The 26,345-nt window shown below is 41.7% G+C and overlaps 1 protein-coding gene across 2 annotated transcripts in view; it reads right to left on the reverse strand.

Annotated features, from left to right (window-relative positions):
• The window catches only part of igsf21a (immunoglobin superfamily, member 21a), a 173,282-nt gene that overhangs the window by 100,268 nt on the left and 46,669 nt on the right, over positions 1 to 26,345 (reverse strand). For both annotated transcript variants that reach the window (XM_084020896.1, XM_084020897.1), the window contains exon 2: positions 14,202 to 14,314. In XM_084020896.1, the coding sequence (XP_083877022.1) occupies positions 14,202 to 14,314 (113 nt within the window). The remainder of the gene's footprint in view (positions 1 to 14,201; positions 14,315 to 26,345) is intronic.

Raw genomic sequence — 26,345 nt, forward strand, 5'->3', positions numbered from 1 at the left:
TCAGCACTGTTTACGAAGCAATTAGCACTGTAATGTCACCTGGGTTGTGTTATTTATTAACATAATTAGAAAATGTTGATGTGATTAAAGTAATGTGGCGGGTTTGTAAAATGTAGAGACTGAATGAAAGAACGTGAAATAAAATAAGCATGTATTTAATTTAATTTCCATCAAAACAGCTGGGTGTACAAGTGACTGTGATTCAGTGTCAAGGCATTTACAGCACTCGGTGAAAGGTTACAGAGAGAGATCATGGTTCTGGTTTCATAGGAAAAAACCTCTGAAGTGACTCAAAGAACTCAGCAATTAACTGAAACCACAACCTTTCACAAACCTGAACACATGAATGTAATTGATAGGAGACGGAGTTGAACCTGATGTGTGGCTATTAGTATATTTCACTTTATGTTGTTCCTATCTAACAAGTTGGAAACATTTTCTGCCTATAATACAAAGACTGGGAGGGAGAAATCCAAGCATTTTTTGATTGGAATTCTTCAAATTATGAACAATGTCCTTTTTCTTTCTTCCGCTGTGGAAAACAACGCTGTGCGTTGAAAATTATGTGTTTTTGGGGCGCAATACCGCCGAGATAGCATCTTCAGAGAGATTTGGGCTTTCGGCTCAAAGGGCGAACCCCCAAGATTACGCAGCGCCAGTGGTAAATCCCTGACAAAGTCAAAAGGCGCTTCGCTTGGAATCACGATTTCTCGGCATAGACTTCATGCCGGGAGAAAATGGCTGCGTACGCTTTAACTGCTGAATCGTTATCTGGAAACGTTGAAAGGTATGTTGAGACAGAGTGCCGAAAAAGCACACCATTCAGGGAGACCACCACATCATACCTTGCAGGCGCATCAATGCACGTGCAACCTCTTGAAATTAGCCTGAACATCCACGTATCCAGGGATGGAACGCGGCCCAAGGCTGAGCTCCACAAGCGGAGGCATTGCAGGTCTGCAGAGCACCTATAGACATTATTTGGACCCCCATCATGGAGCGAGTGTTTGCTCCTTACGGATGGGAAGGCTGCCTCGAAAGACCATAATGCTGTAAACCCACTTCCATGCTGTGTCCAGATCCTGACTGTTGCCTGCTGCAGTGTGTGTGTGTGTGTGTGTGTGTAGGGGAGGGTGAAAAATGCTCAGTGGGAGGATAACCCGACTGGCTGAGAGGAACCTGCTCTTCAGAGGAAAGTACTTTGCCCTTAAAATTGTTTTTCCATTGCTCAGATGGCATGAGACACGTGTTCCTCACATCCTGTTGCCGCCACTGATGCCAGGTATTGTCCAACTTTTTTATCTTACAACTTTTAACAGCAAGCCAATTTTCCATGTGGCCGTGATTGCATACAAAGTTATTGCAAAGACGCCTATTTGCAGAATTCCTATGACGACGTGTCGGTAAAGCCTATCAGCACTGAGATTCCCCTCACGTCGTCCTGGCGTCGTTATTGGTTTGTCCTGGCTACAACAGCAGTTTTAATAGCTGTGTTTACACACAATTATCCATTCATGGGAAACGCTGTGATTTGGTTCAGTAAGGTGACCACGATGTCTGATTTGAATCCCATTGTTCAAATCAGCCTAATGCCGTTAGATGGCAACCCAAGGGATGGAACAATACCTGGATTGCAGTATTATTGTTATTATATTACTCGTATTGCTGCAAGGTTGCAGAGCAATGGCTCACTGTAAACAATTTATAATGGATTGCCAAAGAAAATCAGCTTTTCAGAGAGAGTGATTTGGCAGTTTGGCCCCAGGCTATACGTTTCAATGGGGGCCGAAGTCTCATTGGAACAAATCAACAAAAAGAAAAACACATCTAGTGACTGATCCGATTATCTTACACAATAAAGAAAATATGACCTTCTGCAATTCACAGTTGAGATGTTCTGGGAAAGGAAGCATAACAAGGTGCCTTGGTGGTTATTAATACTTCCTTTTTCATTTGATTTCTCTCAGCTGATGATGTTTCACTTTCCAGACGTGACATTTGATTTCGAGAAGAAGATTGCTGTTATAATTCCATTTATTTTCAGGATTGCAAAATACTGTCTGTATCCAGCTAAAGATGTAGTGATTTGTGCCCCCGTAAGTATTGACCCTAATGAGTACCCCATTATCTCCCGGTCTTTATTAAGTACTGATAACTAGTGCCCCAATTAGCCCGGCGATACAGTGGTGACATATCTGGGGATATTTCACCGCCGTTCACTTAATCTATGCTAGGATGTCGGAACAACTACCTACTGATACAGAATTAGAAAAAATAAGAGACAGACAGGCGTGGAAAGATAGATGGATGGATAATAACTGTTGTGCTAAGTGCTGATGTCTAAATGGGTAGATAGCAATCAATATTCTTGAACACCTTCCCCCTTGTTTGCAAAGCGTGGATGAATTTAGATAGCGTCAATCAGTGGATAATTTGGTTACGTTACGGTCTCCCCTTATTATTTTATTTTTACATGTTATGTAAAGAAGCTTACATAGATAAGAAACTCATCACATGCAGAAATACTACTGTAACGACCTATTTCTATATGATCTTCCCAATCTGACGTTGCATCATGAACCAACGTTCTATTTGAATGCAATTACATCGAAGGTACAGGCCAACACCATTTACATACCTTTATTTTAGTTTAACAAATCTTGTTTAAATTACCATCTACTGGCTGTTCTGGACGTATGAGAGACAACGTGTCAATATATGCTTATTAAATGCAAACCTTTCATAATAAAACTCACAGGAAGTTGGGTTATGGGTTTGGGGTAATAAAAGAATGCCACCAAAACTCTGTATATTCTACCAGCACATGTTGGATTACATCTTCTTACTGCAACTAGAATACATTTAAAATGTACAAAATAAACACACAATTAAGTAAATGAATATATAAAGAGCTAAATAAGTAATTGCGTCTTTCGTGGCCCTGGACGACCTCCACAGTGTGTCGGGTTGAGGTGCAGTAGGGGCCACTGCTAAGACTCCTGGCATGAAAATGAATCCCTCCTCTGATGCAAATGTCACAAAGAGGCTGTGATCCACTCCTAATCGCCAAGTAATCACTGTCTTGTTTGATCCTTCTGTGAAATATTAAGAACTGGCAGAGCTACAGTAAGCCTTGGAAAAAAACTGAAGTGTTGACTTCAAAATAAAATAAAAATCTTCTCCCAGATGGTCGTTGTTAATTACATATAATGAAGTAAACATTTTGAGATCTATATAATCAACTGTCATGTTTCTTCTTATAAAAAAAGATGTTCCAGCATCGTGATTACATTTAATGTTGTTTTGTCTCTCTGTATGATTGAAACATAAATGTGCCGTGCAACACGTTTGTGATAAACTGCACCCCGAAGTTCACATTTACCATAAAGATGAAAAGGTGTGATGTGATAATTAGAATGTATTTAATCCTATTGTCATGGAGAGAAAACGAGGCAGTCGGGGAAAATCCAAACGATCTTGTGGAGGTTTTTTTTCTCTTTTTGTCCCCATATAATCATTTGTTGAATTACCAAATTAATTAGATACAGAGTGCGCTTTTGATAGATACCTGGGGATCTCTGGGAGATGCATTGAATGAGGAGGCATTATTCACTATTAGCAGCACGGAAGCAAAATATTCCATTGTTGTCACAGTCTCCACCATTAGCGGAACAAGCTCTCAGACCGGCGCGGTGATGATCAGAATATGTGGCTAAAAAGAGACTCATCTCCTAGTTTGCCGACACGAATATATAGAAGTGTGTAATTACCATGCCGTGTATAACAGGCTGCTTATTTTCCGCGGTGGCATTCTCAAAGGGGAAGGTTGCGGTGCAGTGATCCATATCACCTTACCCCCCCCCCCCCCCCCCCCCTCTCTGGGGCTGCACATTTGGCATATAGCAGCAGGCTAATAAAGACGAGGCTTGTGTCTCTGTTTAAATTACATGTTTGTTTGTTTTTTTACAAAGGCGTATAAACAGATTTCCAATGGTATCTCAGATTGGTCATCTAAGACGGTAAAGTGCCCAGAAATAGTATCTGCATGTCTGTGGCGACATTCCCGCGCAAATTTCAAAATTCTGAAAAGGACCACCTTCCAAAATAAATGAGAGATAAAATGGTAAATATGTGTAATGCCAATTTAAACTGTATCAACCAAAATACATTCATAAATACATTATGGGTACCTCTCACATCACTGCTTGCCGTTTTGAACCCAAAATGTAATGTTTTCATATTTCCACATCATATGCTTTGAGCATCAGTTTCTAGTTCCGAAAATGATTCATTTTTTCCAACAGAAGGTTAGCTGCTAACAGCGGCAAAATGGCGGCGTGGTGCTTTGAAACGATGCACGATTTGTATTCATTGGAAGTCTTGAGCACATATTAAAACATCCAGTTTTGTCTATTCCCCCAAAAACACTTTTTTACACCCCACTAGATGGCGCTCTGAGTGCCAGTGGCTTAGCGGTTGAGAATAGCTGGTTTTAATGTTTTTGTTTTTTTTTAAAGCGTGACAGTCGACCCTGGAAAAAAGGGACCCTGGAAAAAACTGCAGGCAAAATTACTGGTAAAAACACAGTGACATGCACATTTGTATGTATTTGTATAGAAATGATTTACGCGTCACAAATCACCTTTGACCTTTCATGCATCATAAGGCTCATTTTTCATGCGATGGCTCAATGGCACGATGAAAGAAAGGGGTTAGAAATTGAAGTAGTTGTAAGTAATTGTTTAGAGAATTTATCATTCAAAGAATTGAGCCAAAGGGAACGAGAGAAAAGAATACTGGGATGCAGCACTTGAAATGCTATATTAATTAACATATGAAAGCTCACTTGGTGAGTTCCCCTCTCCAATAAAATTAGATTTGGTTGAGGAACCAAAACTCAAAAAGACAATGACCACATCGGGAGGTAATTACTTGGGCTATTGATCGCAAAATGTATTATCGTTACACTGCATGTGGCTCTAGCAGGCCTACTTGAAACCCGCATTGTTCTTTCACTGAAAGGAACAAAAAAATGACACATCTTTGCAAAGAAGGAGACAAACAGCAATAACAAACATTATGATGTAGTTGCACATATATTTTTCTGAATATATCATATTTACACATATTACACATTTATATCCAGATGCCAGTTCCTTTATGTTCAGGTTTCCTTCTGATGGACTCATAGTCAGGATTTGAACCCAAATGCAGAAGCGAAATAAAGGCGGGGGGGCTTACTCACACATTTTAACGATGCGACAATCAAAAAAGGAGCCTTGAGGAGAGCAGCAAACTCCTCCTGCCAAGTAGGGCATGCTGACTAAATAACTTGGCATGAGCCCTAACAGCAGACCAAAAGGAAGAGTTAAACTGTTGTCACACTAACAGCTTTCTATCTCGAAAAAAAGAAGTTATGTTCACAGCTGGCAGATTCAGAAACTGAGGATATTGTTGCCTCTCGCCATGTCAAGACACATCAACCTGACTGTTTGCTTCATTCGGCAACAGGAGGAGAAAAAAAAGAGACCATTGTTTCAGGGTTTTTTTTCGTTTTTTCGGCTTTGGCTCAATTGTTTTTTCTTTCAATAAATACAGTGAGAATTTTCTGTTCATGTAACAAATTGCCACAGTAAGTCTGCTGTGTCCATACGAATGCACGTCTCATACTTCTGTGCAACAGTATTGACTTTTCTTCATAAACTTAGTAAACCTTCAGAACGTGGCCTTCAGCTAACACCGAGGCGGTTTGCAGCCGAGTGTGAAGCAGTAGGGATGAAAGTCGGTCTCTCCAAAGTCTGAGGTCATGGTTCTCTACCGGAAGACAGGGAACTGCACCATCCGGGTCGCTGCCCCAAATATCTCAGGGTAATATGGATGGTTGGATGGACAGGCGGAGTCAGCATCCAACCGGCTCGTACTCTCAATATACCAATCCATCTACGTTCCACCTTTGGGTAGCGACCGAAAGAATTCGCAGGTATTCTTTCGGTCCAGGTACAAAGCGCCCAAAACGAGGTCCCTTCCTTCCTCCGTAGGGAGGTGGGGCTTAGAGAGAGGGGGAGGAGCTCAGACTTGAGGAGGGAGCTTGGAGGACAGAGCTCCTTCGCATCCAAAGAGGCCAGTTAGGGCAGTTCAGGGGTCTGATCAGGATACCTTCCTTTTAGATGTGTTCTGGGCCAGTCCAACTCGACAAACGTGTCTTGTTTAATATGTTCTTGTAAAGTACGGGAAGCTGCCGGTCTTTCAGCATTTACAGTTTGGAAAAAAAACGACGACAAAAGAGCTTTTCATTTTGGCATCTGCCAATTCACCGACACAATAAGGCTTGGAGGGATTGAAGAGACGGAATAGAGTCGTGATGTCCCACGACGCAGTTGTGACTTTTTGCACTTTCTGTTTAGAGACTGTGTAAAAAAAAAATTGAGCCAAGGTGATAAAATAAAGGTGATTGCTTTTTCCTCGGGCGAGGCACAAAAGAGTTTCACTACAGGTCGGACCGCACGTGTGATCGTGTACGTGAAACAATAAACGTGATTGTGATGATTTGATTTCAGTAGAAAGTGAAGAAAGTGAAAATTAATGCCCACAGAGTTTCTTTTGTGTTGCACATCCAATCTAAATGTAAATTAGATGGATAGACGGATAGATAGATAAATAGATAGACGGATGGGTAGCTGGATAGACAGAATTTATGCATCAGCCTGCGCACATTATTCATATACGACTAGACGCTGCAATAAAACACAAGTGAGACGAGACGTTTCTGAACCTACATGCCATCACACTCGAGGGGATTAAACAGCAGGAAGTTAGACACCCAAAAACCCCACAGGAGTGTGCTGTGCGTGCACACACACTCGGCAAGCTCTCTCTCTCTTCTGTACTCACAGATTCCAGTTGCCCAGGCAACCCTGTCTTGGAAGATTTTAAACTCGGATTTAACATATGACGCCTCCTGTGTCGTGCCACTTTCAAGAAACAGGCTTACTGTCGAGAAAAAACACAAAACACTGCACATTGTAAGTGTCCGATACACGTCTCCGTGGGGATTTGGAGGTAACATATGGCTACTACACTGTCATATAATGCATATAATGCAATGCACTCCTATGGTGCGAGGCTGACTGTGACGAGTCATTTGCATAGCTGCTACATTATGCTTTGACATCGTCAACAGCTTTAAAGGGATTTGTCAAAAATGTGGGCCACAAGTAAATCTGGAAAAACACAACCAGTGGCAATGTAAGTGTTGGGGGGGCAACAGGGGAATCGGTTTCCTTGTTGTAAGTTCGACTGCACAGTTGCAGCCGGGTCAGTTTTTTTATGTGCAGATCTATTTTCATGTTTCCAAATATAAACCTCATGTTCTCCTCAAAGCATCTAAAAGGCAGCTGGCCTGTGTCCAAACACAGCTGGCGAACACTTAAGTACACGTGTACGGCACTTCTGTGCCGTTTGGAAAATGGCAATATGTCGAGGATGCAAGAAAGCGTGCAATGCGGCGCTCCGGATAGGAGAACTCCCACAAAGTCACTGAGGACTGCAGTCTGCTCGTGATGTGCAAACATCATGGTTGTGAGTTGATGCATCATTTAGGAAGATGAGACTCAGACACTTAAATCCAAGCAGAAACGTAGAAATTGCCACTCCAAAAAAAATAAATAAATAAATAACAAAAAAGAAATGGCCGGACCTAGAGTTGAAGAGCCGAGAACGATGACGGATGTCACAATGACATTTTCACAACTAGAACCGCATGGGAGAGGGAGGGATGGGTGTCATGGTGACCTGAGATCAGTCACTCATTCAGGACTCCCTAATAAACACTCCAAGGAGGTTTTTGACACGTGTCATTACTTTGCAGGCGTAGTGGGGCTTTACTTCATACTTCAAATTCTTGTATCTATAAAATGTGACAGATTCATTGGTGACTGGACTGCCGTTTTGAAGCCATCGCGATCTTGTGGCTGTTGCCATCTTTGTTTTTTTTTTTGACAGAATGCAAGTTTAAGGCACTCCTGCATTGGCTTCACTTTTTAGACCTAGATGTTTTTAGACCTGGATTTGTCTGGGCAGATTGCATTGTGGGATTGCTACTGTAGAAGGAAGCAGTGTACTTGCCACTTTGACTACTTCTTTCATTCCACTGTGGGGTTTTTTGTGTATATTATATAGTGGATACATCTACATACATACATTCACACACTCAATAAAATGCACTTTACAGCAAAGAGTGATCTCATAATACGTTAAAATAAGTCAATGGACACAAACTCTGGTCTCTTACTTCTGATGTATTTGTCTATAAAGCTTCACTGTAGCATCATTCCATTTGGCACTTGACACACTTTTTAACCATAAAGCTTTATATTTCTGTACCAACATGCCGTTGCCTGAGGGGTTGTGGCATTGGAAAGCTATAACTTGTTGAACTCCGGAAGCTCTGAATAGAATCTGTGGAGGCAGATGGCTTCATTAAACTTTGACAAGCCTTCAAAAGGTGTTCAGCCGACGATTGAGATTTACGACTCCTTGGTTATTGTCCTTTCTAGACGTTCTAAACTACTGATTTGTTGCCGCTTGAACACACCCACGTGAGAGGGAAGTGGGGCCGACATCACATATTCTTTAAAGTAAAAAGCCCTAAATGACAAGATAGCCATTATTTATTTCCCGGCGTTTTATCAAATATATATATATATATATATATATATATATATATTCAGCTACTGTATACCTCATGTATCACAATAATGGTTTTCAGGATATGGTTAGTGCGTGATTTCATAGCAGGCGGGGAGTTAATGTTACTGGTATTTCACAAGCTAATTATGCTTGAAACCACAGTGTTTGTTATTTGTGTTGCAAGTTAAAACATTTATGACCAAGCTGGTGATGAAAAGATGCTCAACGTGCATCTGTGGAGTTTGGCTGCCTTATATCACCGCTGTCCACTGAGAGAAACTGTCCACAGCTGAGAATGTACTTTGCAATAAAACAACCAAAGACGAGCACGATTGTGATTTAAGTAAAAGATTAGATGACTGGAGAATATTGGAGTGTATAATTTAGAGCACAGTTCAGGGTTCTGACGTAAGTGGAACATCGTTCCCAATTCTGAAAAGAAGAGTGATAAGCATTTTTTTCTAAGCTTGTCTGAATGAGATATTTGAAAATGAAAAGCTCTTTGTCTTAGAAAAAAAGAAAACAAGTTATGATAAGTTCAAAAGGTTTTCTGCTGACTTTTGCTCACCATAACCCACGCACACTAACATTAACATGAGGAACACAAACCGGCTCTGGAACATAATTAATGTCTTTTCTCTTTAGTTGTTGATGTTTGGTGTTATCTCGCCAAGCTACAGCGTTGTACCCACAATGCACATGGCCGGGGGAGGGAGGGAGGGAGGTGGGGTGCAATTCAGCAGAGAGCAGGATTATCAAAACAGGTGAGTTTGAATCCTCATAATGAAATGGACAGAGGTGGACACGGCTGAATGATGAGATGAGTATCGGGGGTGCGGTACATTAGGGAAGTGTCTTAGGGAAGATATGTGGCGAGAGAGAGAAGATGCCGGAAGAGTTATGTTGGGGAGGAAGGAGGCGGTCCTTGATGGGCGGAGCCGCCGCCGTCAACGTTGTGTATGACGTACATCCAATATGTATGTACATATACATATATATATACATATATATATATATATATATGTATGTATATGTACGTCATATGAGAGCTGGTGAGGAGAGCTGGCTCAGTGGTGGGCACAGAGCTGGACTCTCTGGTGACAGTGGCAGAGAGAAGGACCCTGGACAAACTGCTGTCCATACTGGACAACACCCACCACCCTCTGCACAACACCTTCATCAGGCAGAGGAGTGTGTTCAGTGGTAGTCTGCTGTCCCAATCCTGCTTCACCAACAGACTGAAGAACTCTTCCGTCGCCCTGGCCATCAGACTATACAACAGCTCTCAGTGATGTATATACCACGTAAATGAAAACAGTGACTCCCAAACACGGCAGTACATAAGCACCAGCCTATCAAAATGCTTCATCATTGCTATTCGATATAATCTATTTAAGCATAATTGACAGCTTGATGTATGATTCATCCGCGGCCCAGCAGGATTCACTCACTTAAAAAACATTCCCGTGGCCTGTAACGCAAAAACCACACACACTTGAGAGGCTTTCATTCATTTGCTCTGGAGACGATTGCTGCAGGGCTACACAGCATCCATTACCGAGGACCCGTCGTCCATCCGCTGCCTTGTCTGTCTGATCATCTCCTGTAAACTCAAGTGAGAGGTATAATAGAGGCTTCAATCCATATGATTATCATCATGGGTTTGGGTCACGGGCATGAAACGAAGGGTCAGACTTCTTTCTCTTTTACTTCGTTCTCGTCTGCGTGGGTTTAAAGGTGCATCAGAAGCAGTACTACGGATTTGCATACTATCTTTCTATATCTGTGTTCAGTGTGTTTTTAAACAGCTCAATAGTGCAAATGTCTCTGTCTGTAAATGACTTCTAGCTGATGAATAATTGTGTGTTAATGCTTCACAACTTGAACTTGACAAACTCTGAAACGCGCCCTTATTTGGTCTGATCCGGTGGAATCCTCTCGCCGTGATCACGTCTGTCAGGGTCGAACCGATCACTTCAGCAGATGGTTGTAACCGATCGTTTTCCTTTCTTTAGTTCGCAGATTGCCGTCTAATCGACATTAGCTATTTACCGAATTTTATCGGCATTCAAAATACAGTACAGCTGTTTCAAGGGCGCCGCCGACCACGGGGTGCTGGCACGTTTGGTTTCCTTTGTGCGTTACTGCACATTTAAATGTGTTTTTCCATATGTTGTCATGTACGCAAAAAAACAGATACTGGAAGTGTATTTTTATCAAGTTTCTTTTCTGTGAGCCAAGTTTGTGGTAAAGGGAACGATTAGTACTTGAACTCTCCTGACATATTGTTTTTTTTAAATGTATCACATACAGCAGCGTGGGGGTGTGAGATGCCAAACAATGAGAGAATAAAGGCAACAAAACATCAAGAAGTGAAGAATATTTCCTGAGTGAAGTGTGCCTCTAATTGCTGCTATAAGCTGAATAACACAATGTGCAAAGAATTAAGTCAATGATGGTAGAAGGTAGGACAATATTTCAAATTATATGGAAAGGTCAAGTAAAAAGTCTTAATGAAAGGGAGGGTGTTGCTTTATCATACACACTCTCTCTCTCTCTCTGTAGTGATAATATTTGTTCGTCCCCTAAAAGAGCGAATTCATCATTCAGAAAATCCAAGATGCTTTGATAGAATAGAAACCGCGGTGTAACGCATATTAAATCCATTACTTTTATCTCTCCGGTTTTGAATATAACTTTGTGGAGAATCTCCATGCGACTTGAAAGCTTCTCTAAAGAAGGGGACAGGTTTATCTTAAGTACATCCTACGTGCTAATTCTGACTGCAGGTAGACGTGTGATGCATACAAAATATATATCCAGCAGCACAAACTTAGCTGCTGTTTACACAGCCCCTCGTCTGATTGGCCGAGGCTTCGATTCCGTCCGAGGATTCCCCGGGCGAGTATCAACCCCGGTTTCTACTTGAACGGGAGGTAAAATGAGAAGTCAACATTATTTAGTCCAAATAAAAGGCAGAGATTGAAGAAACTTTGGCAGCCTAGTGTGGGTAATTGATTTATAATTTAACAACGGTTGTGCTGAGCAGCGGCCACTGGAGAGACGGGGGCCAGTTTCTGCCGCAACCTCCTTCCTTTCCCTCCTGAGAACACTTAGTAAGGGCAGCTTTTTCCTCACAGCGCTTATTTAAACTACAGCCATCAATAGACGCCGCAGAAATCTGACATAATACAAGCAAAACAACACTCTGCAATCCCTGCCTGATTAAATGAATTGTCACAGCAATGAAAGTGATCTATGATACTGAGGTGAATGTGTAAAAGTGCCATAAATCTCTCTTTTTTTTTCTTTTCGTCCTACCTTGAAAGGTCAGCATTCGCTAGGATGAGTCCAAAGACACTGTTTCATTTCACGAGAACAAAGGTGAGAAAAGCAAAAGCTAATCTAAAGACCTGCCTTACTGCCGCTCAGGCGTTAATGAAAATGTTCCAGCAAAGGGTGAAGCCAAGGTGAACGCACGTTTATCACAAGTAAGATCCGGTAAGAACTTCTAAAGAGTGAAGGCCATGCTGAAGCCTACCATCAGGGGGCGACTCCTCTCTGGTAGTATAGAAGTCTATGAGAAAATGGTCCTACTTCTCTCTTGATGTATTATCTCAGTAAACATTGTAAACATGAGTTTATGATCTCAATCTCTAGTTTCAAGTCTTCTTCAATCCAGCATGATGTTCCTTTAGTACATTATGGTCCCATTACAATTAAAATAGACCACAGGGTATGTTTTAGGGGCGGGGCTACCTTGTGATTGACAGGTCATTTCCACGGAGTCGCGACATTCGCTATCACGCTTCGCAAAGCATCTAGCTACTAAAATGACTTCAACCCTTAGTTGTAAAATCTACCTCAACTTAAAGAATGCTGATTTAAACAGCTTCACACCAGAATCCAGATGGATCCAGATCCACCCGTCGCTCCTCCACAGCCCAAATATGGTCACTGCGGATCACCAATGGGTGATGATAATCACATAATAGTGAATTACTCATTTGGTACTCTGTGATTTATTATTTGTTGACACAGAGGACAAAAAAAAAAAAAAAGTCGATGCAACATATGCCAAGAGATCCTGACTCCTGGTGGTCCTACATTTCCCATATTGCAACTCAGTAGCACCTTATCAGGAGACGGGATCATTTTTCAGACTTTGAGAAGCTTCATCCAAAACCACAGATACAAACAAACACAAAAGATATACAACCGTTTTCAGAGGCCGATAAGCAAACTGTACTTAAAGTTGCTGCTCCGACTCACATCTATTGTTGTGGAAATCATAACTGCATAGTTTAGTATATTGTCACACAAAAGCACCCCTCGCAATACCTTCCGTCTGTGCTCTGAGTTTGTTTGTCTGGGAAACCCATCAGTCTCTGATTATATCAGGAGCACCATGAACAGACGGAGCAAAGGTGTGTTTTATGGAACGCCTACCGTACGCCGGTAAGATAACGCTTCAGGATCTACATTAATACCAATCCAGTCATCGCTCAGCGACTCCCCAAACAACGCGGCGGAAGAGTTGGCCGCCTTCGCGAAAGCAAATCTGCACGGCACTCAGGAATTATTGGAGAGTTTGTGGTGGAAAACAATCGGTTGGATGAGCGTGACAGCGGGGGGAGCTGCTTTCCAATTCAAGTGCTTATCAGCGACTCTCAAAGTGAAACAAATGCATCTTCTGTCAACTGTAATATTTTGTTACACGACTATTTTCCTTTCGAACCAAACTTTAAAACATGGCAGTTTTCATCGACCAAATAAACTCCGTCTTGATGTCTTCCTTCTCCTCCAAACTACAATCTAATTATGGGCAGCACTTAGGCGAAGGAGGTAACACAATAGCGATTGAGCCTTTGACCCGCTGATGAAAGTACTGCAATATTTATGTATTTGTACTATTACATTCAGGACAGTCTTTGGTGCATTGCACACACACAAAACTTTTCACACAAATTCTGCAAATTTGAAGCTCAACTCAGCTTTCAATGAATTTGCTCCAGACTGCTTCCGTAAAAAGGTCACATGGCAGAAAAGAAATAAAAAAGTTGACTTTTCACTCCATTTCAGAACGTAACACAACACAGCTGTGGATTCATGTGTCGGTTGCAGAGAGGGTTTCAAAACTTTTCAAAACGCACCGTTTTTTAATGGAGCAAATCAAATCCGTCTTGGACATACGAAGGGCTTTGTTTGTTGTTCTTCTTCAAACTGCAATCTAATTATTGGCAGCACTCGGGCCATGTAGTACACCAACTGGGATTTTAATAACTGTAGAATCGCCAGCTGTGAACTATTAAAAAATGATGGTGATGACCAGCAGATTGAGAGATCAAATTCCACGAGCGGCAGCCAGCGATGCCTCCCTGTACAGCTGGCCCGGAATAATAGATTTGTTTTCCCAAAACAACGGCGGTTTGGCGGCGACGCTAAACCCGCGGCACCACCGACCTCCAGAGACGAATACGCTGCTTATCGGCATTGAACGTTTTTTTACTCACCCGGTACCAAACGATCTCTCGAAGCCGTCCGTCGGTTTTGAAGTTACACTTGAGAGTGACGGTCTCCCCCACCACCACCGGAGGCAGCGGCTCTATGGTAACTGTCAAATATCCTGCAAAAACAAATAGAGAAAAAGAGTTTTATTACAGTCGTAAACAAAGATACATGTCGGACATTAGGACAACAATAAAGTAGTCATGAATTTACAGGACGGGACATTTTAAAAAACATGAGATAACCGGCACTCCCATGATTCATCTTAATGCAATTACACAAAAAGCTCGGTCGCACATGGAGGTTAAGTATCTCAGTAAATAGTACTTCAGTTGTCGTTACTTAAGGGGGTGAAGAGTTTAGAACGATCTCCGATGTCTGAAGACGCCACGGAGCTCAGTTATTTCTGCATAATATGCAGTATTTCCATTTTCCTTGGAAAATAACGTGCAAAATCTACAAGATTTCAAAACATTGTTTATTCTCACAATATGTCCATGGACGTAACAACAAAGCCTCCCAGCATCTATTCATCCGTAGTTGTTTAACGAATGAATGAATGAGATCGGGTTGTTAATCAAGTGTCATTCATCAGAAAGAAGATAATGAGAAATACGACAAAACAGAAATCTCAGGTTGATTATGAAAACGTGTTAAGATTGGTTGGCTCAGTCATAATCTGTATCCAAACATTTTTTTTCACATTTGTTTTCTAAATAAGAAAATCAACTGTCATTAGTGCCGTGCAGTGGCTATTGTCAAATCATTGTAAACATTCTAATTTTTCAGTTAAAAACTGACGCCAATAAAAACAACAAAAACAAATGAAAAAGAAGTGTCAAATCCAAAGAGATCAACTTTTCAGTGCTGAAGTAAGAATCTACAGTTTCAGACATATAAGCCAACTTGACATAGTGGTCAAACATGGAATTACAACGTCTGGTCTGTTGCATGATGCTCAAAAAGACTTTTCCCATATGCCTATGTTGGGAAAGAGACGTCTGTGACTCAGCAGGTATTTTTGTTTTGGAGGTAAATCAACTTCCTTTTTGCGCAACTGAGTAACTTTCCCTCTAAATGTCGACCTTTTTCCAGCACTTTTTTTCTCATCCCAGCCGATAATCCCATCCAGCTCCGCCAATACAGCGGTTCGGAAACCGTTCCAAAGTAGTCGACACCGAGTTTAAAGACTAAATAACATTTTCCCTGGCCTTCATGTGGCTTTGTACAGTGTCCTTGAACGTTGAATATGACACAGCAGAAAGTAAAAAGATTTTAAAAAGGCCAACTCATCTACTGGCGATGATAAAGGAGTCCGTCAACTATTTTTAGCCTGTTTTCCCGAGTTTAAAGCAGGTACGAGATGGATTCTTGACCTCCGAACATCAGCACTCTCCGAAACCATCTTCACACGGACCCTCAGGTGCAGTTTCTCACAATCACAAGGTGATAATAACAGCGTATCAGCAAAGGCACGAGATCCAATCTCTCCCCCCAAAAAAACCCAGGACAGACCCGGGTGAAAAAATGAATGCATCCACAGACAATTTCATGAAGAGATGGTCGGGAGGATACGTTCGGAGGAAGGTAATGCATACAGGTAATGTCAACGCGGTGCCCAAACGTGCATCTGTGATATCCATCTAGAATACGTAGAGTTTATGTATAAATGAAAAGGGCATCTCTTTAATATGCCGGCGTTCTGGCAAAGTGATTGGTGCGTGGGCTCTGGTCCACCAACGGGCTGCCCAACATGATAACTGCCCAACACATTCGGGATTTAATGAGGAGATTGGATCTTGTAAAACAGATGGATATCACAGTGAAAATGTAAAACAGTGTAAAAAAAAGAAAGAAAAAGGGACCTCATGACCAATAATTGTGTTGGAAAAAGAGGATAAACCCCTCGCTGAGCTCTGCGAGTGCAAAGAAGAGTTCGGCTTTGCAGTATGATCGGATTCAAGTCGAATGTTTAATAGCTAAAGCCCTCATTCTGGGTTTTCTGGGTTTTATACTAAAATAAATATTTCAATCAAAGAACAGAATAAAATAATAAAATAAATGCACAGCATGCTCCCTCGCTGTTATGTAACATGTGACTCTCTGTCAGCACTTAATTGGAAATTCTTAAATCCAAAACAATGACACCCAAAGTGCCTCTTCAGCTCGACTGCTGAGTTTGTTTGTTTGCTTCAGCAAAGATTTTTATTTAACAAATATAATGTCTTATTGGTGGCATGCGGTGTAGACACACAGGGCTGGATGTGACCAACATGACCAGTGATTGGGGACTTCCAAAATGTATTTATTACATAATGCTCTTCACCAAAAATAACAAGTATTTGCGTTTCCAAGATGACATACCTTGTAAACGTAGTTCTGAATCTGAAAAATCTGAATGCTTTCTTGCCTTTTCTTTTATTAATTGTATTTTTAAGATATATTTTTCATTTTTAATTGTTTTACTTTGTATATTGCATTTAATTGTATTCATTTTTTTATTAATTTATCGCAAGGCAATGGTGATGTATGTTTAAAGTCACAATATTGAAGGTTTTCATTTAATAAATGTCTGATGAGTTGAAGGAGGTGACACCATGAAAGTATTGCAATATTTAATGTGTTTTCACTATTACATCACCAGGGTATTATAATGCTGTTGGCCGATGACAGTGTTTGTACATCGTGCACACACAAATACGACTCTTAACAGTATCCTGCAAACTTGAAGCTCATGTTTCAATAAACAGACACCAGACTGCTTCAACAGAGTGAATCAGACAAAACAAAAGAAATAAGAATCTCATCACAACACGACTGTGGATTTGTGTCGTGGCAAATCACAAAACATTACACTGCAGAAATTCAGGGTCACTTGCCTTCAACGGATAGTTTTGGCGTCAGAACGTCTCTCGTGTCAGCGCACCTAGATATGCCTATTAACGAATCTTAATTTAATCAGCAGGCTGAAGAGATCTTCTCTCCAGAGTCAAATTGAACGAATAAACCTTTGCGGAGACTGCATGTCATTAACACGGAGCCGTCGCTATTAGAGAAAATCCGAAGCACTTAACGGTGGAAAACCCATGAGAGGAGCAGCCGTGGCCTCGTGAACGTCGCTGTGTGAGTCTTCTGGAGAGGTGGCGGGAAAATGCATGTGCCATCCACCGTATGCACAAAAATAATGAAAGATAATATAGCGAGTTGTTTCTTGGTGGTCCTGTTGTTTGCTTACAGGGATTAATTGTGCAACAATTAATTCATGTGGCACAGAGGAAAATGTAGCATTGGCCGATGACAGCGGAAACGCTCCGGAGCGTGTGTGGGGAGGGATGAGGGATTTTTTAAAAGAGCAAATTACACGGGTTGTGCACTCGCGCCAGGGAAGTTCACATTTCAAATAATCCCTACGAGAAACTGGAGCAGAAGGCTGCACACACACACACACACACACACACACACACCAAGCGAGACGCGAGGGCATGATTCCCGCGCAAATTCAATACCCATCCAATGTCATCCAAATGACTCTGCAATTAGGCAATTTTTTTTTCTTTTATTTGCCAATTCTCCGTTGAAAGCGCTCCAATGAGGCAAATGTCTCTCGTTATGCTCGATGCCCTTGTTGAGGGTCCGGTGCTAATGTGGGGGGGGGGCACATTTGTAAAAATTCAACTCTGAGCGTAAAACAAATCAACACTGTGCAAGTGTTTGTGTAAGTCATCGGCCATCAGAGATAATTCAACACTTGCGATCATTTAGACAGCTCCCCCCCCCCTGTATCCGCTGTGAGTGGACACACTAGTCTCCAATTAGCCACTGTCAACTCCAATCATGGAAAAATCAACATTGAATCTGTGTGTTGGGCTCTCGCAGGCAATATGGCCGGTTGTTAGTGGGGTTTTTTTTTTCAGCAAACAGAGATGCTCCCGTAATTAAATATAAAACCGCTGAATTCCTCACAATCACAATCCGTCATGTTTTGATTTGCACGCATTTAAATTTTGATGAATTTTTTTTATCAAAGACAAAACATTTATTGAACTCAAATAAAACTTGTAGTTCCTCCTTTAATTAACAACACTTTACAGCTTTTGTTTTCACTTCAGTGTTTTATTCTCCTTTTTGAATCCACGAAAACAGCAATTTGTGAAAAAGCAGTGCAGAAAGAAAATCTCCCAAAATGAGTTTGATTTCACAAATATGCACTCATTTTCTTTTTAGTGTGACATTTGGAGTTGTTTATGGAAATGGTACATAAGTGTCGGGCCCGATGTATCCAGGAAACTAACAAGTCGTGTCTGGCAGTGCGAACACCTTCTTTTTTTTTTGTTGGTTTAGCCGAGCTTAAATCCGACAGCCGGAGAGACCCCGATTCTGTTTTCATGCTCCGATATCGATCCTCTTGTGTTACGAGGCCCCGTGTTCGAAAAAAGGAAGCCTCAGGTATATTTACACAGCGTTGCAGGCCACCTACCCACAATCCTCTCCTGGTACGAATCCGGCGCTCTGCCTTGAAATTGAGCTCTTCCAAAACACAGTGGGTGACTCGCGTCGCTGCTACAAACCAACAGCTTGTGTCACAAATAGCTCCAATTACTGAGGGAAGAGATTAAAAAAAAAATGGTGGATGAAGATTTAAAACTTCCTTGATCAAAGGAAAAATGTTCAGCCTCCTCGGAGAGAAACCAACAGATTTGAAAAGGGACAGAATGTATTATCGTGGAATGCGATGCAGAGCTTTCAGCTGCGCGGAGAATCATATTAAAACTTAAAAAAATCTGTTTGGCCATGAAGTAGAATACTTACACACGGTTGTGTGCCGGCCACATAAGAAAGTGTGGAGTGGCCAGAGAGTGCGTGGCATTTAATTGGCTCACATGAGCTGGTTGTGGAGGCAGACAAGGCCTCCGGCTTGTCTTAATCCATCAGAGGCGCTGTTGGAACAACATCTAATGAGGGCTGCAAACCATGCTTTCTCCCATTAATAACAGCAATTTGCCAAGATGCAATGAGAAAACAAAACACAGCCAATGATGGACCGGTCCAAAATGTGCCCCGTTATTATGCTCCTGTGATTTATGGCTGCGGCTTACCTTTGCTTGGATGTCAGTGCTACTAAATGTGTGAGGAAAAAATGGATGGCTGTGCCTCTGAGTGCAAACAACAGACTCATCCTGCGTCCAAGACTCATTTATTTGATCAAAAACACACAACTTCCATGGGAAACGAGTACACGATAACGAGGAGCATGACTATAGTTTCTCATGATAACAAAGACCGGATGCCATGGCTCCAATGAAGCGCTGCATTAATCAGGGTTCCTACACCTTTCCCAAAGTCAAATTCAAGCCCTTTCAAGCATATTTCAAGGTGCATTCCCATGCTTTTCCAGCCCCCTCCAGCAGTGGCGTGTTCAGGGAGTGGCCTAGGGTGGCACGGGCCACCCCTGAAATCTGATTGGCCACCCCAAGTGCCACCCCAATATTCACGGCACTGAATGTAAACTGGAAGCTTGTTTAGAGTTGCAGTTCCTTCTCAAACCTGAGAGGCAGCAGAGATGCGCTAAAGTAGTATGTAGTCTGCAAAAAAAAAGTCCCGAAGAAGAAGAAGTTTGAGCAAACCTACACGTGAAACAAACTGTCTATGGAAGCAACACGTTTCTGGAGCGTCGTCGAGAAAGATGTGAGAAACCTACATTTCACTACACTTACTGTGCCTGTAGTTAAAAGCTGTAACGGTAATAAGCTAAACGTTTATCCTGTCTTGTTTTATTTCTTTTTATTGTAATTGGCACAAGGCTGTCATCATCTCATCTCATTAGCAAACACTGTTTTGACTGTCAACGATGCTAAAGCTAACATTTAGCTATTCTGTACTGTTGTGGATACAAAAATGGTAAATTAATGCTATGCCGACACCTGGGTGTGGGTGTGCATACGTGAGTGTATATGTCTGCGCAGGCGCTCCTGCTCACACTTCATGCCACCCCTGCATATGTCAGTGCCCCACTGGTGCCACCCCTATCAAAAATGTCTGGACACGCCACTGCCCTCCAGCTGTGGTGAACTCCATATTTGTACCAATCCAATGGTCAGTATTCAGTCTACTTATTATGTCACTTGTTGATCACATTAAATGAGATGTTATTGTCCTCTAAACAACCAACATGATGTTTGGAGACAGCTTTTTACAGAAGGACCACACATGAAAGGAAAACTAATTCCACTAACAGATCCACAGAAATATAATCACCAACTATTTTCATCATCTGTTCATCATCAAAAGTCATTTTTCATGCAGAAATGTTAGAAAATGCTGTTTTCAGTCCCTCAAATATGGAGATCTTTTTTCTGTAACATCATATGTCATCACATAGAACACACATTTTAAGCACCTTCAAGCACTTTATTCTCCAATCCTGTTCAAACCTTGAAAACACCACACTCAAATTCAAGTGTGTTTCATGGATACAAACCCTGATTAATGTTTCTGTTCATGTCTTTGGCAAAGCAAAGAGTTTACATTAATTGCATGCTATATGCCTCGTATATATAAAGTTTCTCCGCTGCTGTAAGAAAGTCCAGCAGTGTGGACACGTGTGGTAATCAATACGTTCAGCTGTGACTGATTCGAAGCGGGAGCTTAAGGCGAGTGAAGCAGTGCGGCTGTATGAATGAGACGGGAGCGTGGCCGGCATATTAATGCTTCACATGTTTTTTGGCAGCGATGATCTCTGCATTTGTAATCTTTGCATTAAGTCAATGTTCTGAGGTCCCTTCTGAAAAATTGCTAATTCTAGAAGCCTAAGGTAAGCAAGGGGTATAGATTATGTAAATGGCACACATTATATATCTTATTCACATTATTCTTAATAAAAAACATTCACTAAGTGAGGAACTTAGTGGCTATTAAAGCTCTTGAAGAGCCAGATGGATATTATAGAAGTACCTTTTACTGCCTCGTCCTTTTATTTCTCCGAACATGAATAGAAGTTAATAAGGATAATGGGAGCCAAAAAGTCACTTCTGAAAATTCTTGATTCACGGTCCCATCACCGGGTTTGATTAAATGGAGAAAGAAGGTTAGGAATAGTTGAAGCAGATGTCTGAGTGGGAACATAGCAGGAGAATTTGCTGTGTACTCTGTAAAGCTCTGTACTTTTTAATAAACACCAAAAAATGCATCTGTGTTCCAACCTTTGGCCTTATTTTTTAAAATAATTTCTCCCTTCATTACTTTAAGTTTATAGTCTTGCTTCATGGGTGAGATGTGGCCTGTCGCGTCTCTGGAAGTCCGAGCTTTACGAGCCGGCACACGGGCGATTTGTTATGGCAGCTTGTGGTGTCTTATTGGTCTCTGTTGTAAAGCTGGATCTATCTGTGTTGCTGCATCCTCACAAAAATCACCATGTCGAATCAAGAACGATGGCCAAAAACTAACACTATAACACATTTCAGTGACATTTCCTTGTCACTATATTATGTCAGGCAACATGCACAAAATCAATGAATCAATCTTCTCAAATTTAATTATCTGATCTATTTCTATGCAATATTAACATTCCAGATAGTTTTAGTTCAAGTTTGACTGAAGCCCCAAATGTCAAACTGAACCAATGACTGACTACACTGTCAGGCAGGCAAGTTAGCTGTTAGCAGCTTTTGTCATTTCAATACCTTCTTTATAAGAGTCTATATGTTTACATATATATAGACTGTACTTGCGGCAATGGATATTAAATGAAGACAAACAATGTGGATTTCCAGAATTACCTGAGTTGACATATTTAGGACAGTGTCAAAGTGAACAAGACTTTTCTGGATATGAACCAGCTACTGTATTATTAGTCGATGAATCCGTCACAGTTAGCCCAAAGGAAAACCATATTTGCAGGTTGAGCTGCCACTTAGAAGACAATAATACAGTCGGCGCTGACTGCTCTTGTCTAATCATGACGACAGGTGGCGAGCTAGTTAGCTGTTAGCAGCCGACGGGCAGCAGAACCCCGCGGTGCGTTTAGCTAGCAGAAACTTACGGTTAATGGGGCTAATACAACCAACAGAGCTAACAGCTAACGGAATGAATCACACAGCAGGTTTCCTTTGCAAAGGAAGCGTTAAACACCCGAGATGAAAAGGTTCACAGCCAGCAGCAGGTTAGCTGCACGGTGGCGTCGCAGACGGCTCCGCTGATTTAAAATGGGAGCGTGTCCGTTACAGGAGCACAAAACATGTCTGATACGCTAGCGGGGGGTTATTTATGGTCTGCATTTATTCGATCAGACGCTGCAGCGCTGGTATCAGGGCTCTGTTGAAGGTTGTACAGTGATGACTAGTAAAATGTACTCAGTAAATAGTATCAACAGTCACCGTGGATGAATGCGCTCTTGCACAGCAAAGTCAACACATCTCAGGTGGTGATTTGTAACTGTACATGCGAGCGGCGCTTACGTGGAAGGAGAATCCGAAACAAACGCCCCCGTTGATTTATTTTGGCCGAGAACACAACTGGTGGAGATGGTCTTCCTTTGTTAACGGAAAAAAGCCGGGAGCTGCTGCAGGTTTTTTTTTCCCATCAGAGTGATTTACTGTTTAATGACATGCTTCAGCTTTGAGTGTGTCAGCATCCTTCCCGTCGTAATCCACTGCCCTCCCACAAGCCCCGTACAGCTATAGTGGATAGCAATCACAAGGAACCCGATCAGTGGGCGCTCGCTCTGAAGGGCCTCAGGCGTGCCGAATTATCATGTCATTGGCGGTAAAAAAAAATAGCTGGAGCCAGGGAGTAAATGCAGCCCACGTTGGAGTTAGTCAGATCCAGTTGTGTGTCATTGCCGCGGTAAGCCGGCCAACCAGAAGGCAATCTATCCAACTCTGGCTTTTCTATCCCCGTCTTAATGTTCCCCCGCCATCGACTAGCGCTGCAGAATCAGCAAGTCAATGAATAGCTTAGATTCCAATTCTGATCGAGTGTCATGACCCTCACGACGACAAATCGTGTTAGAAACCTGCAACAAATTCTCACTAATAGAGACACTCAATAAATTAAAACAGGGGTCTTCAACGTTTTCAGGCCAAGGACCTCTATTGGATTATAGTAGTTTATAGAGTATCGTATGAAATTTTGTTGCTTATTAAACCGGGCCAATAATAATGTGTAGTGCAGTCTATAGTGCCATATATAAAAGTACTTTGTAATGATGTATGTAAACAATGCTAAGCCATTAAAATAAGAATTGTTGACAGATTTCATATTTTAATTCTATGTTGGCATTTCCACATCACAATTTCGCCTCATAACATTTAACAATGATTTATATTTTCTTATTATAGGTTGTATTCATGTTTTTGGACATATTTAATATTTTGGAAGAAAAAGAAGAAAAAGTTACAAGGTTTTACTCGATTGGCATAAGTGACACAAGGCCTTCGTGATAAAGACAGGAGGATGGTCGCTGCTGTAGCAAGCAACAGGCCCCCCAGGGGAGTCCGAGTGCCAGACCTTCCATGGCCACGCCATCAGGCGAAAGGACACACACACACACACACACACACACACACACACACACACACACACACACAGTCTGGTGTAGAATATCCAACTGGGAACTTGTATGTACACAGATAAATGTCCCATCAGCTTGTGTGTTTCCTCTGGAGGTTTGTAATGCCTAATATAATCAGTGTGGGGAGTTAGACATGCATTTGTTTATTCAGTATGTATTCAGAGTGTATGGCAGACAGAAATAAATTGGTGACTTTAAAAAAAGATCAATGCAGCAGCAGCAGCAGCAGCAGTGCTCAACACACAGGAAGGATGCCCTGCGGTCTCTCAGTTGGATTTACAACAGGCATGCTTGAGGGTCTGACAACATGTGAAAATGTCCCTTTGTGGCCGTGAGATGCCAGCGAAAGACACTAAAGCAACAAACTCACTGGATTACACGTATGATTTTGAGGTCTGACAGTCAAATGGAAGCAACTCAACATGTTGGAACAATGAGATCTGACAACCGCAGAAACTCGGTTGGCATGACAGTTAAAACAAATTCATGTAATAATTCATGTGTTAACTCACAACTAGGGGTGGGAATTGATACGTTTTTATCAATATCAATGCCATTGTTGATGCTGCCTATCGATCCAATTCCTTATCAATTCTCTTACCGATTCCTGAGTAGTTCAATAAATACTTATATACACTATAATAGGGGATTTTAGCCCATAAATTAAAAATAAATTAAAAACGCACCTTGAATTTTTACACATCTTATTAAAAAAGCACAGCAAACCAAACACGGCCAAGCGTAAATCAGGCTTTCCTATTGGCTGTAAAAGCCACTGCGGGAGCAAATACGAATGTCCGATGCATAAACGTAACTCTATACGTCACTAGCAAGATGGCGGATGAGAAGTTGACCGATATACATAAACAAAAGGGGGAAATGAGCCATGGAGGCGAGGAGACATCTAGTCACATCTTTACAACTATACGCATTCGTTTTGTTGTCAGAAATTAATTGCTCACATGGACAAGCAGGGTACCGTTATTTAGCCCCCTTTCTCTTGTTTAAGAGTAAAAAACGCATTTTTCTAGCGCAAACCATTACGGAGTTATGACGCTCTAAAAACAACATGATATTTTGTAGCGTATACGCTACAATGGGTCTATGCCTCCACTGATTACACACGGCAGCATTTTCATCGCGTTTGGTGAAAGGTAGCCAGACTTTCGATCGCTTCCTCGTCTCCATGATGCTGCCTCGTTAATAGGTTGTCGGCGCACGCAGGGTCGTCGCAGAGAGTGACGCAATGTACCCCGACGCAAAATTTCAAGTAAACCGGAAAACGTGGTGCGGAATCGTTAAGAAGAATCAATAACGTTGGAGGCGTAGGATTCCGATGGAATTGGTTAGTTGAGGCCGGTTCTGAGTAGGAACCGGTTCTCGATTCCCACCCCTACTCACAACTAAGTCTCCTTTAAGTCTGCTCGCTTTTGGATCAATGCACACGAAGCCAACAATGCTGAAAAATATTGCATAATACATGAATTTTCATGACATATCTAGTCAATTTACTAGATAGAATAGAGCTGAAGTTATGTTAGGTCATAAGAAAGAAATGCATTTTAAGTTCTGCAAACCTGCATCTTCTTTGCTAGATAAATACAGATGCATCTGCCTTCTGTCTTTATTATTGCAGCTGGAAATTATTTGTTATCATTGTTCTGTTGCTGCCAATCTCAATAACCAAGGAGAAATCAACCAATTTCTGCTGAGGGAAGGGACATTTTTGAAAATGTCTGCACTCAAAAAGTCACGAGAATGCGAGAGATTATTTGGAGAAGCCACAAAAATGTGTTCGGACAAGATAAGAAGTTTCACCCTTAACTTCTGTGCACCTTCATGGCCTCAGAATAACAGTTTTTTTTGGGGGGGGGGAAATGCAAATTGTGTACTCATGGAGCAACTTTAGTGTCAGGCAAAGTCTGCGTATCCCGATGTGGGTAAACTCCGGGCATAAAGAGTGGCTCGGCCACCAGATCTGCAACTCAGTGAACAAAAAAAACGGTTTGTTTCAAGAAGACTTGCATGTCATGAACCTTGGAACATGGTAGACTGTGGATGGTGTACACAGCTCAGTGAGCAAACAGAGCCTTCTGGCACAGTGCTGCAGGGTGACACACTGAGGGGCAGTCAACAGGGTGCATATAGGAGGTAATGAGATAAAGTTTTTAGCTGACGATGCAGTTGTTTATCCATGAGATATTTGGGTTCCGTAGCGTGTCGTAAGGCGACTGCAGGGACAAATTCACTCTGTGTTGGCGATTGTGTGAGTTCCACTGGGATTTGAACAAAAAGTGAAGCTGAACATTTTTTGTATAAACGGTTTCCTGAATTACGAAGAACACCACTTTAACACCACTGGATAAAGTAGGTGTTAAATGTTGAGGGGAAATGTCTTGTAATATTCTATCCAGCATATCTGGATTAAGGAAATCAGCAGCAGGCGGGAACTGGAGTGTGAAGTGGCCAAAGCGTCTGCTCCGCTTTGAAATGTGCATTTTTGTCTCGACAATTAAGTCAACACCTGCAGCGGAAACGCACAATATGTTCCCGCATCCTGCTTCAATCCTTCATATGAGCC

Source organism: Eutrigla gurnardus (assembly GCF_963514095.1).
Source record: "Eutrigla gurnardus genome assembly, chromosome: 2".
Classification (NCBI taxonomy): Eukaryota; Metazoa; Chordata; class Actinopteri; order Perciformes; family Triglidae; genus Eutrigla; species Eutrigla gurnardus.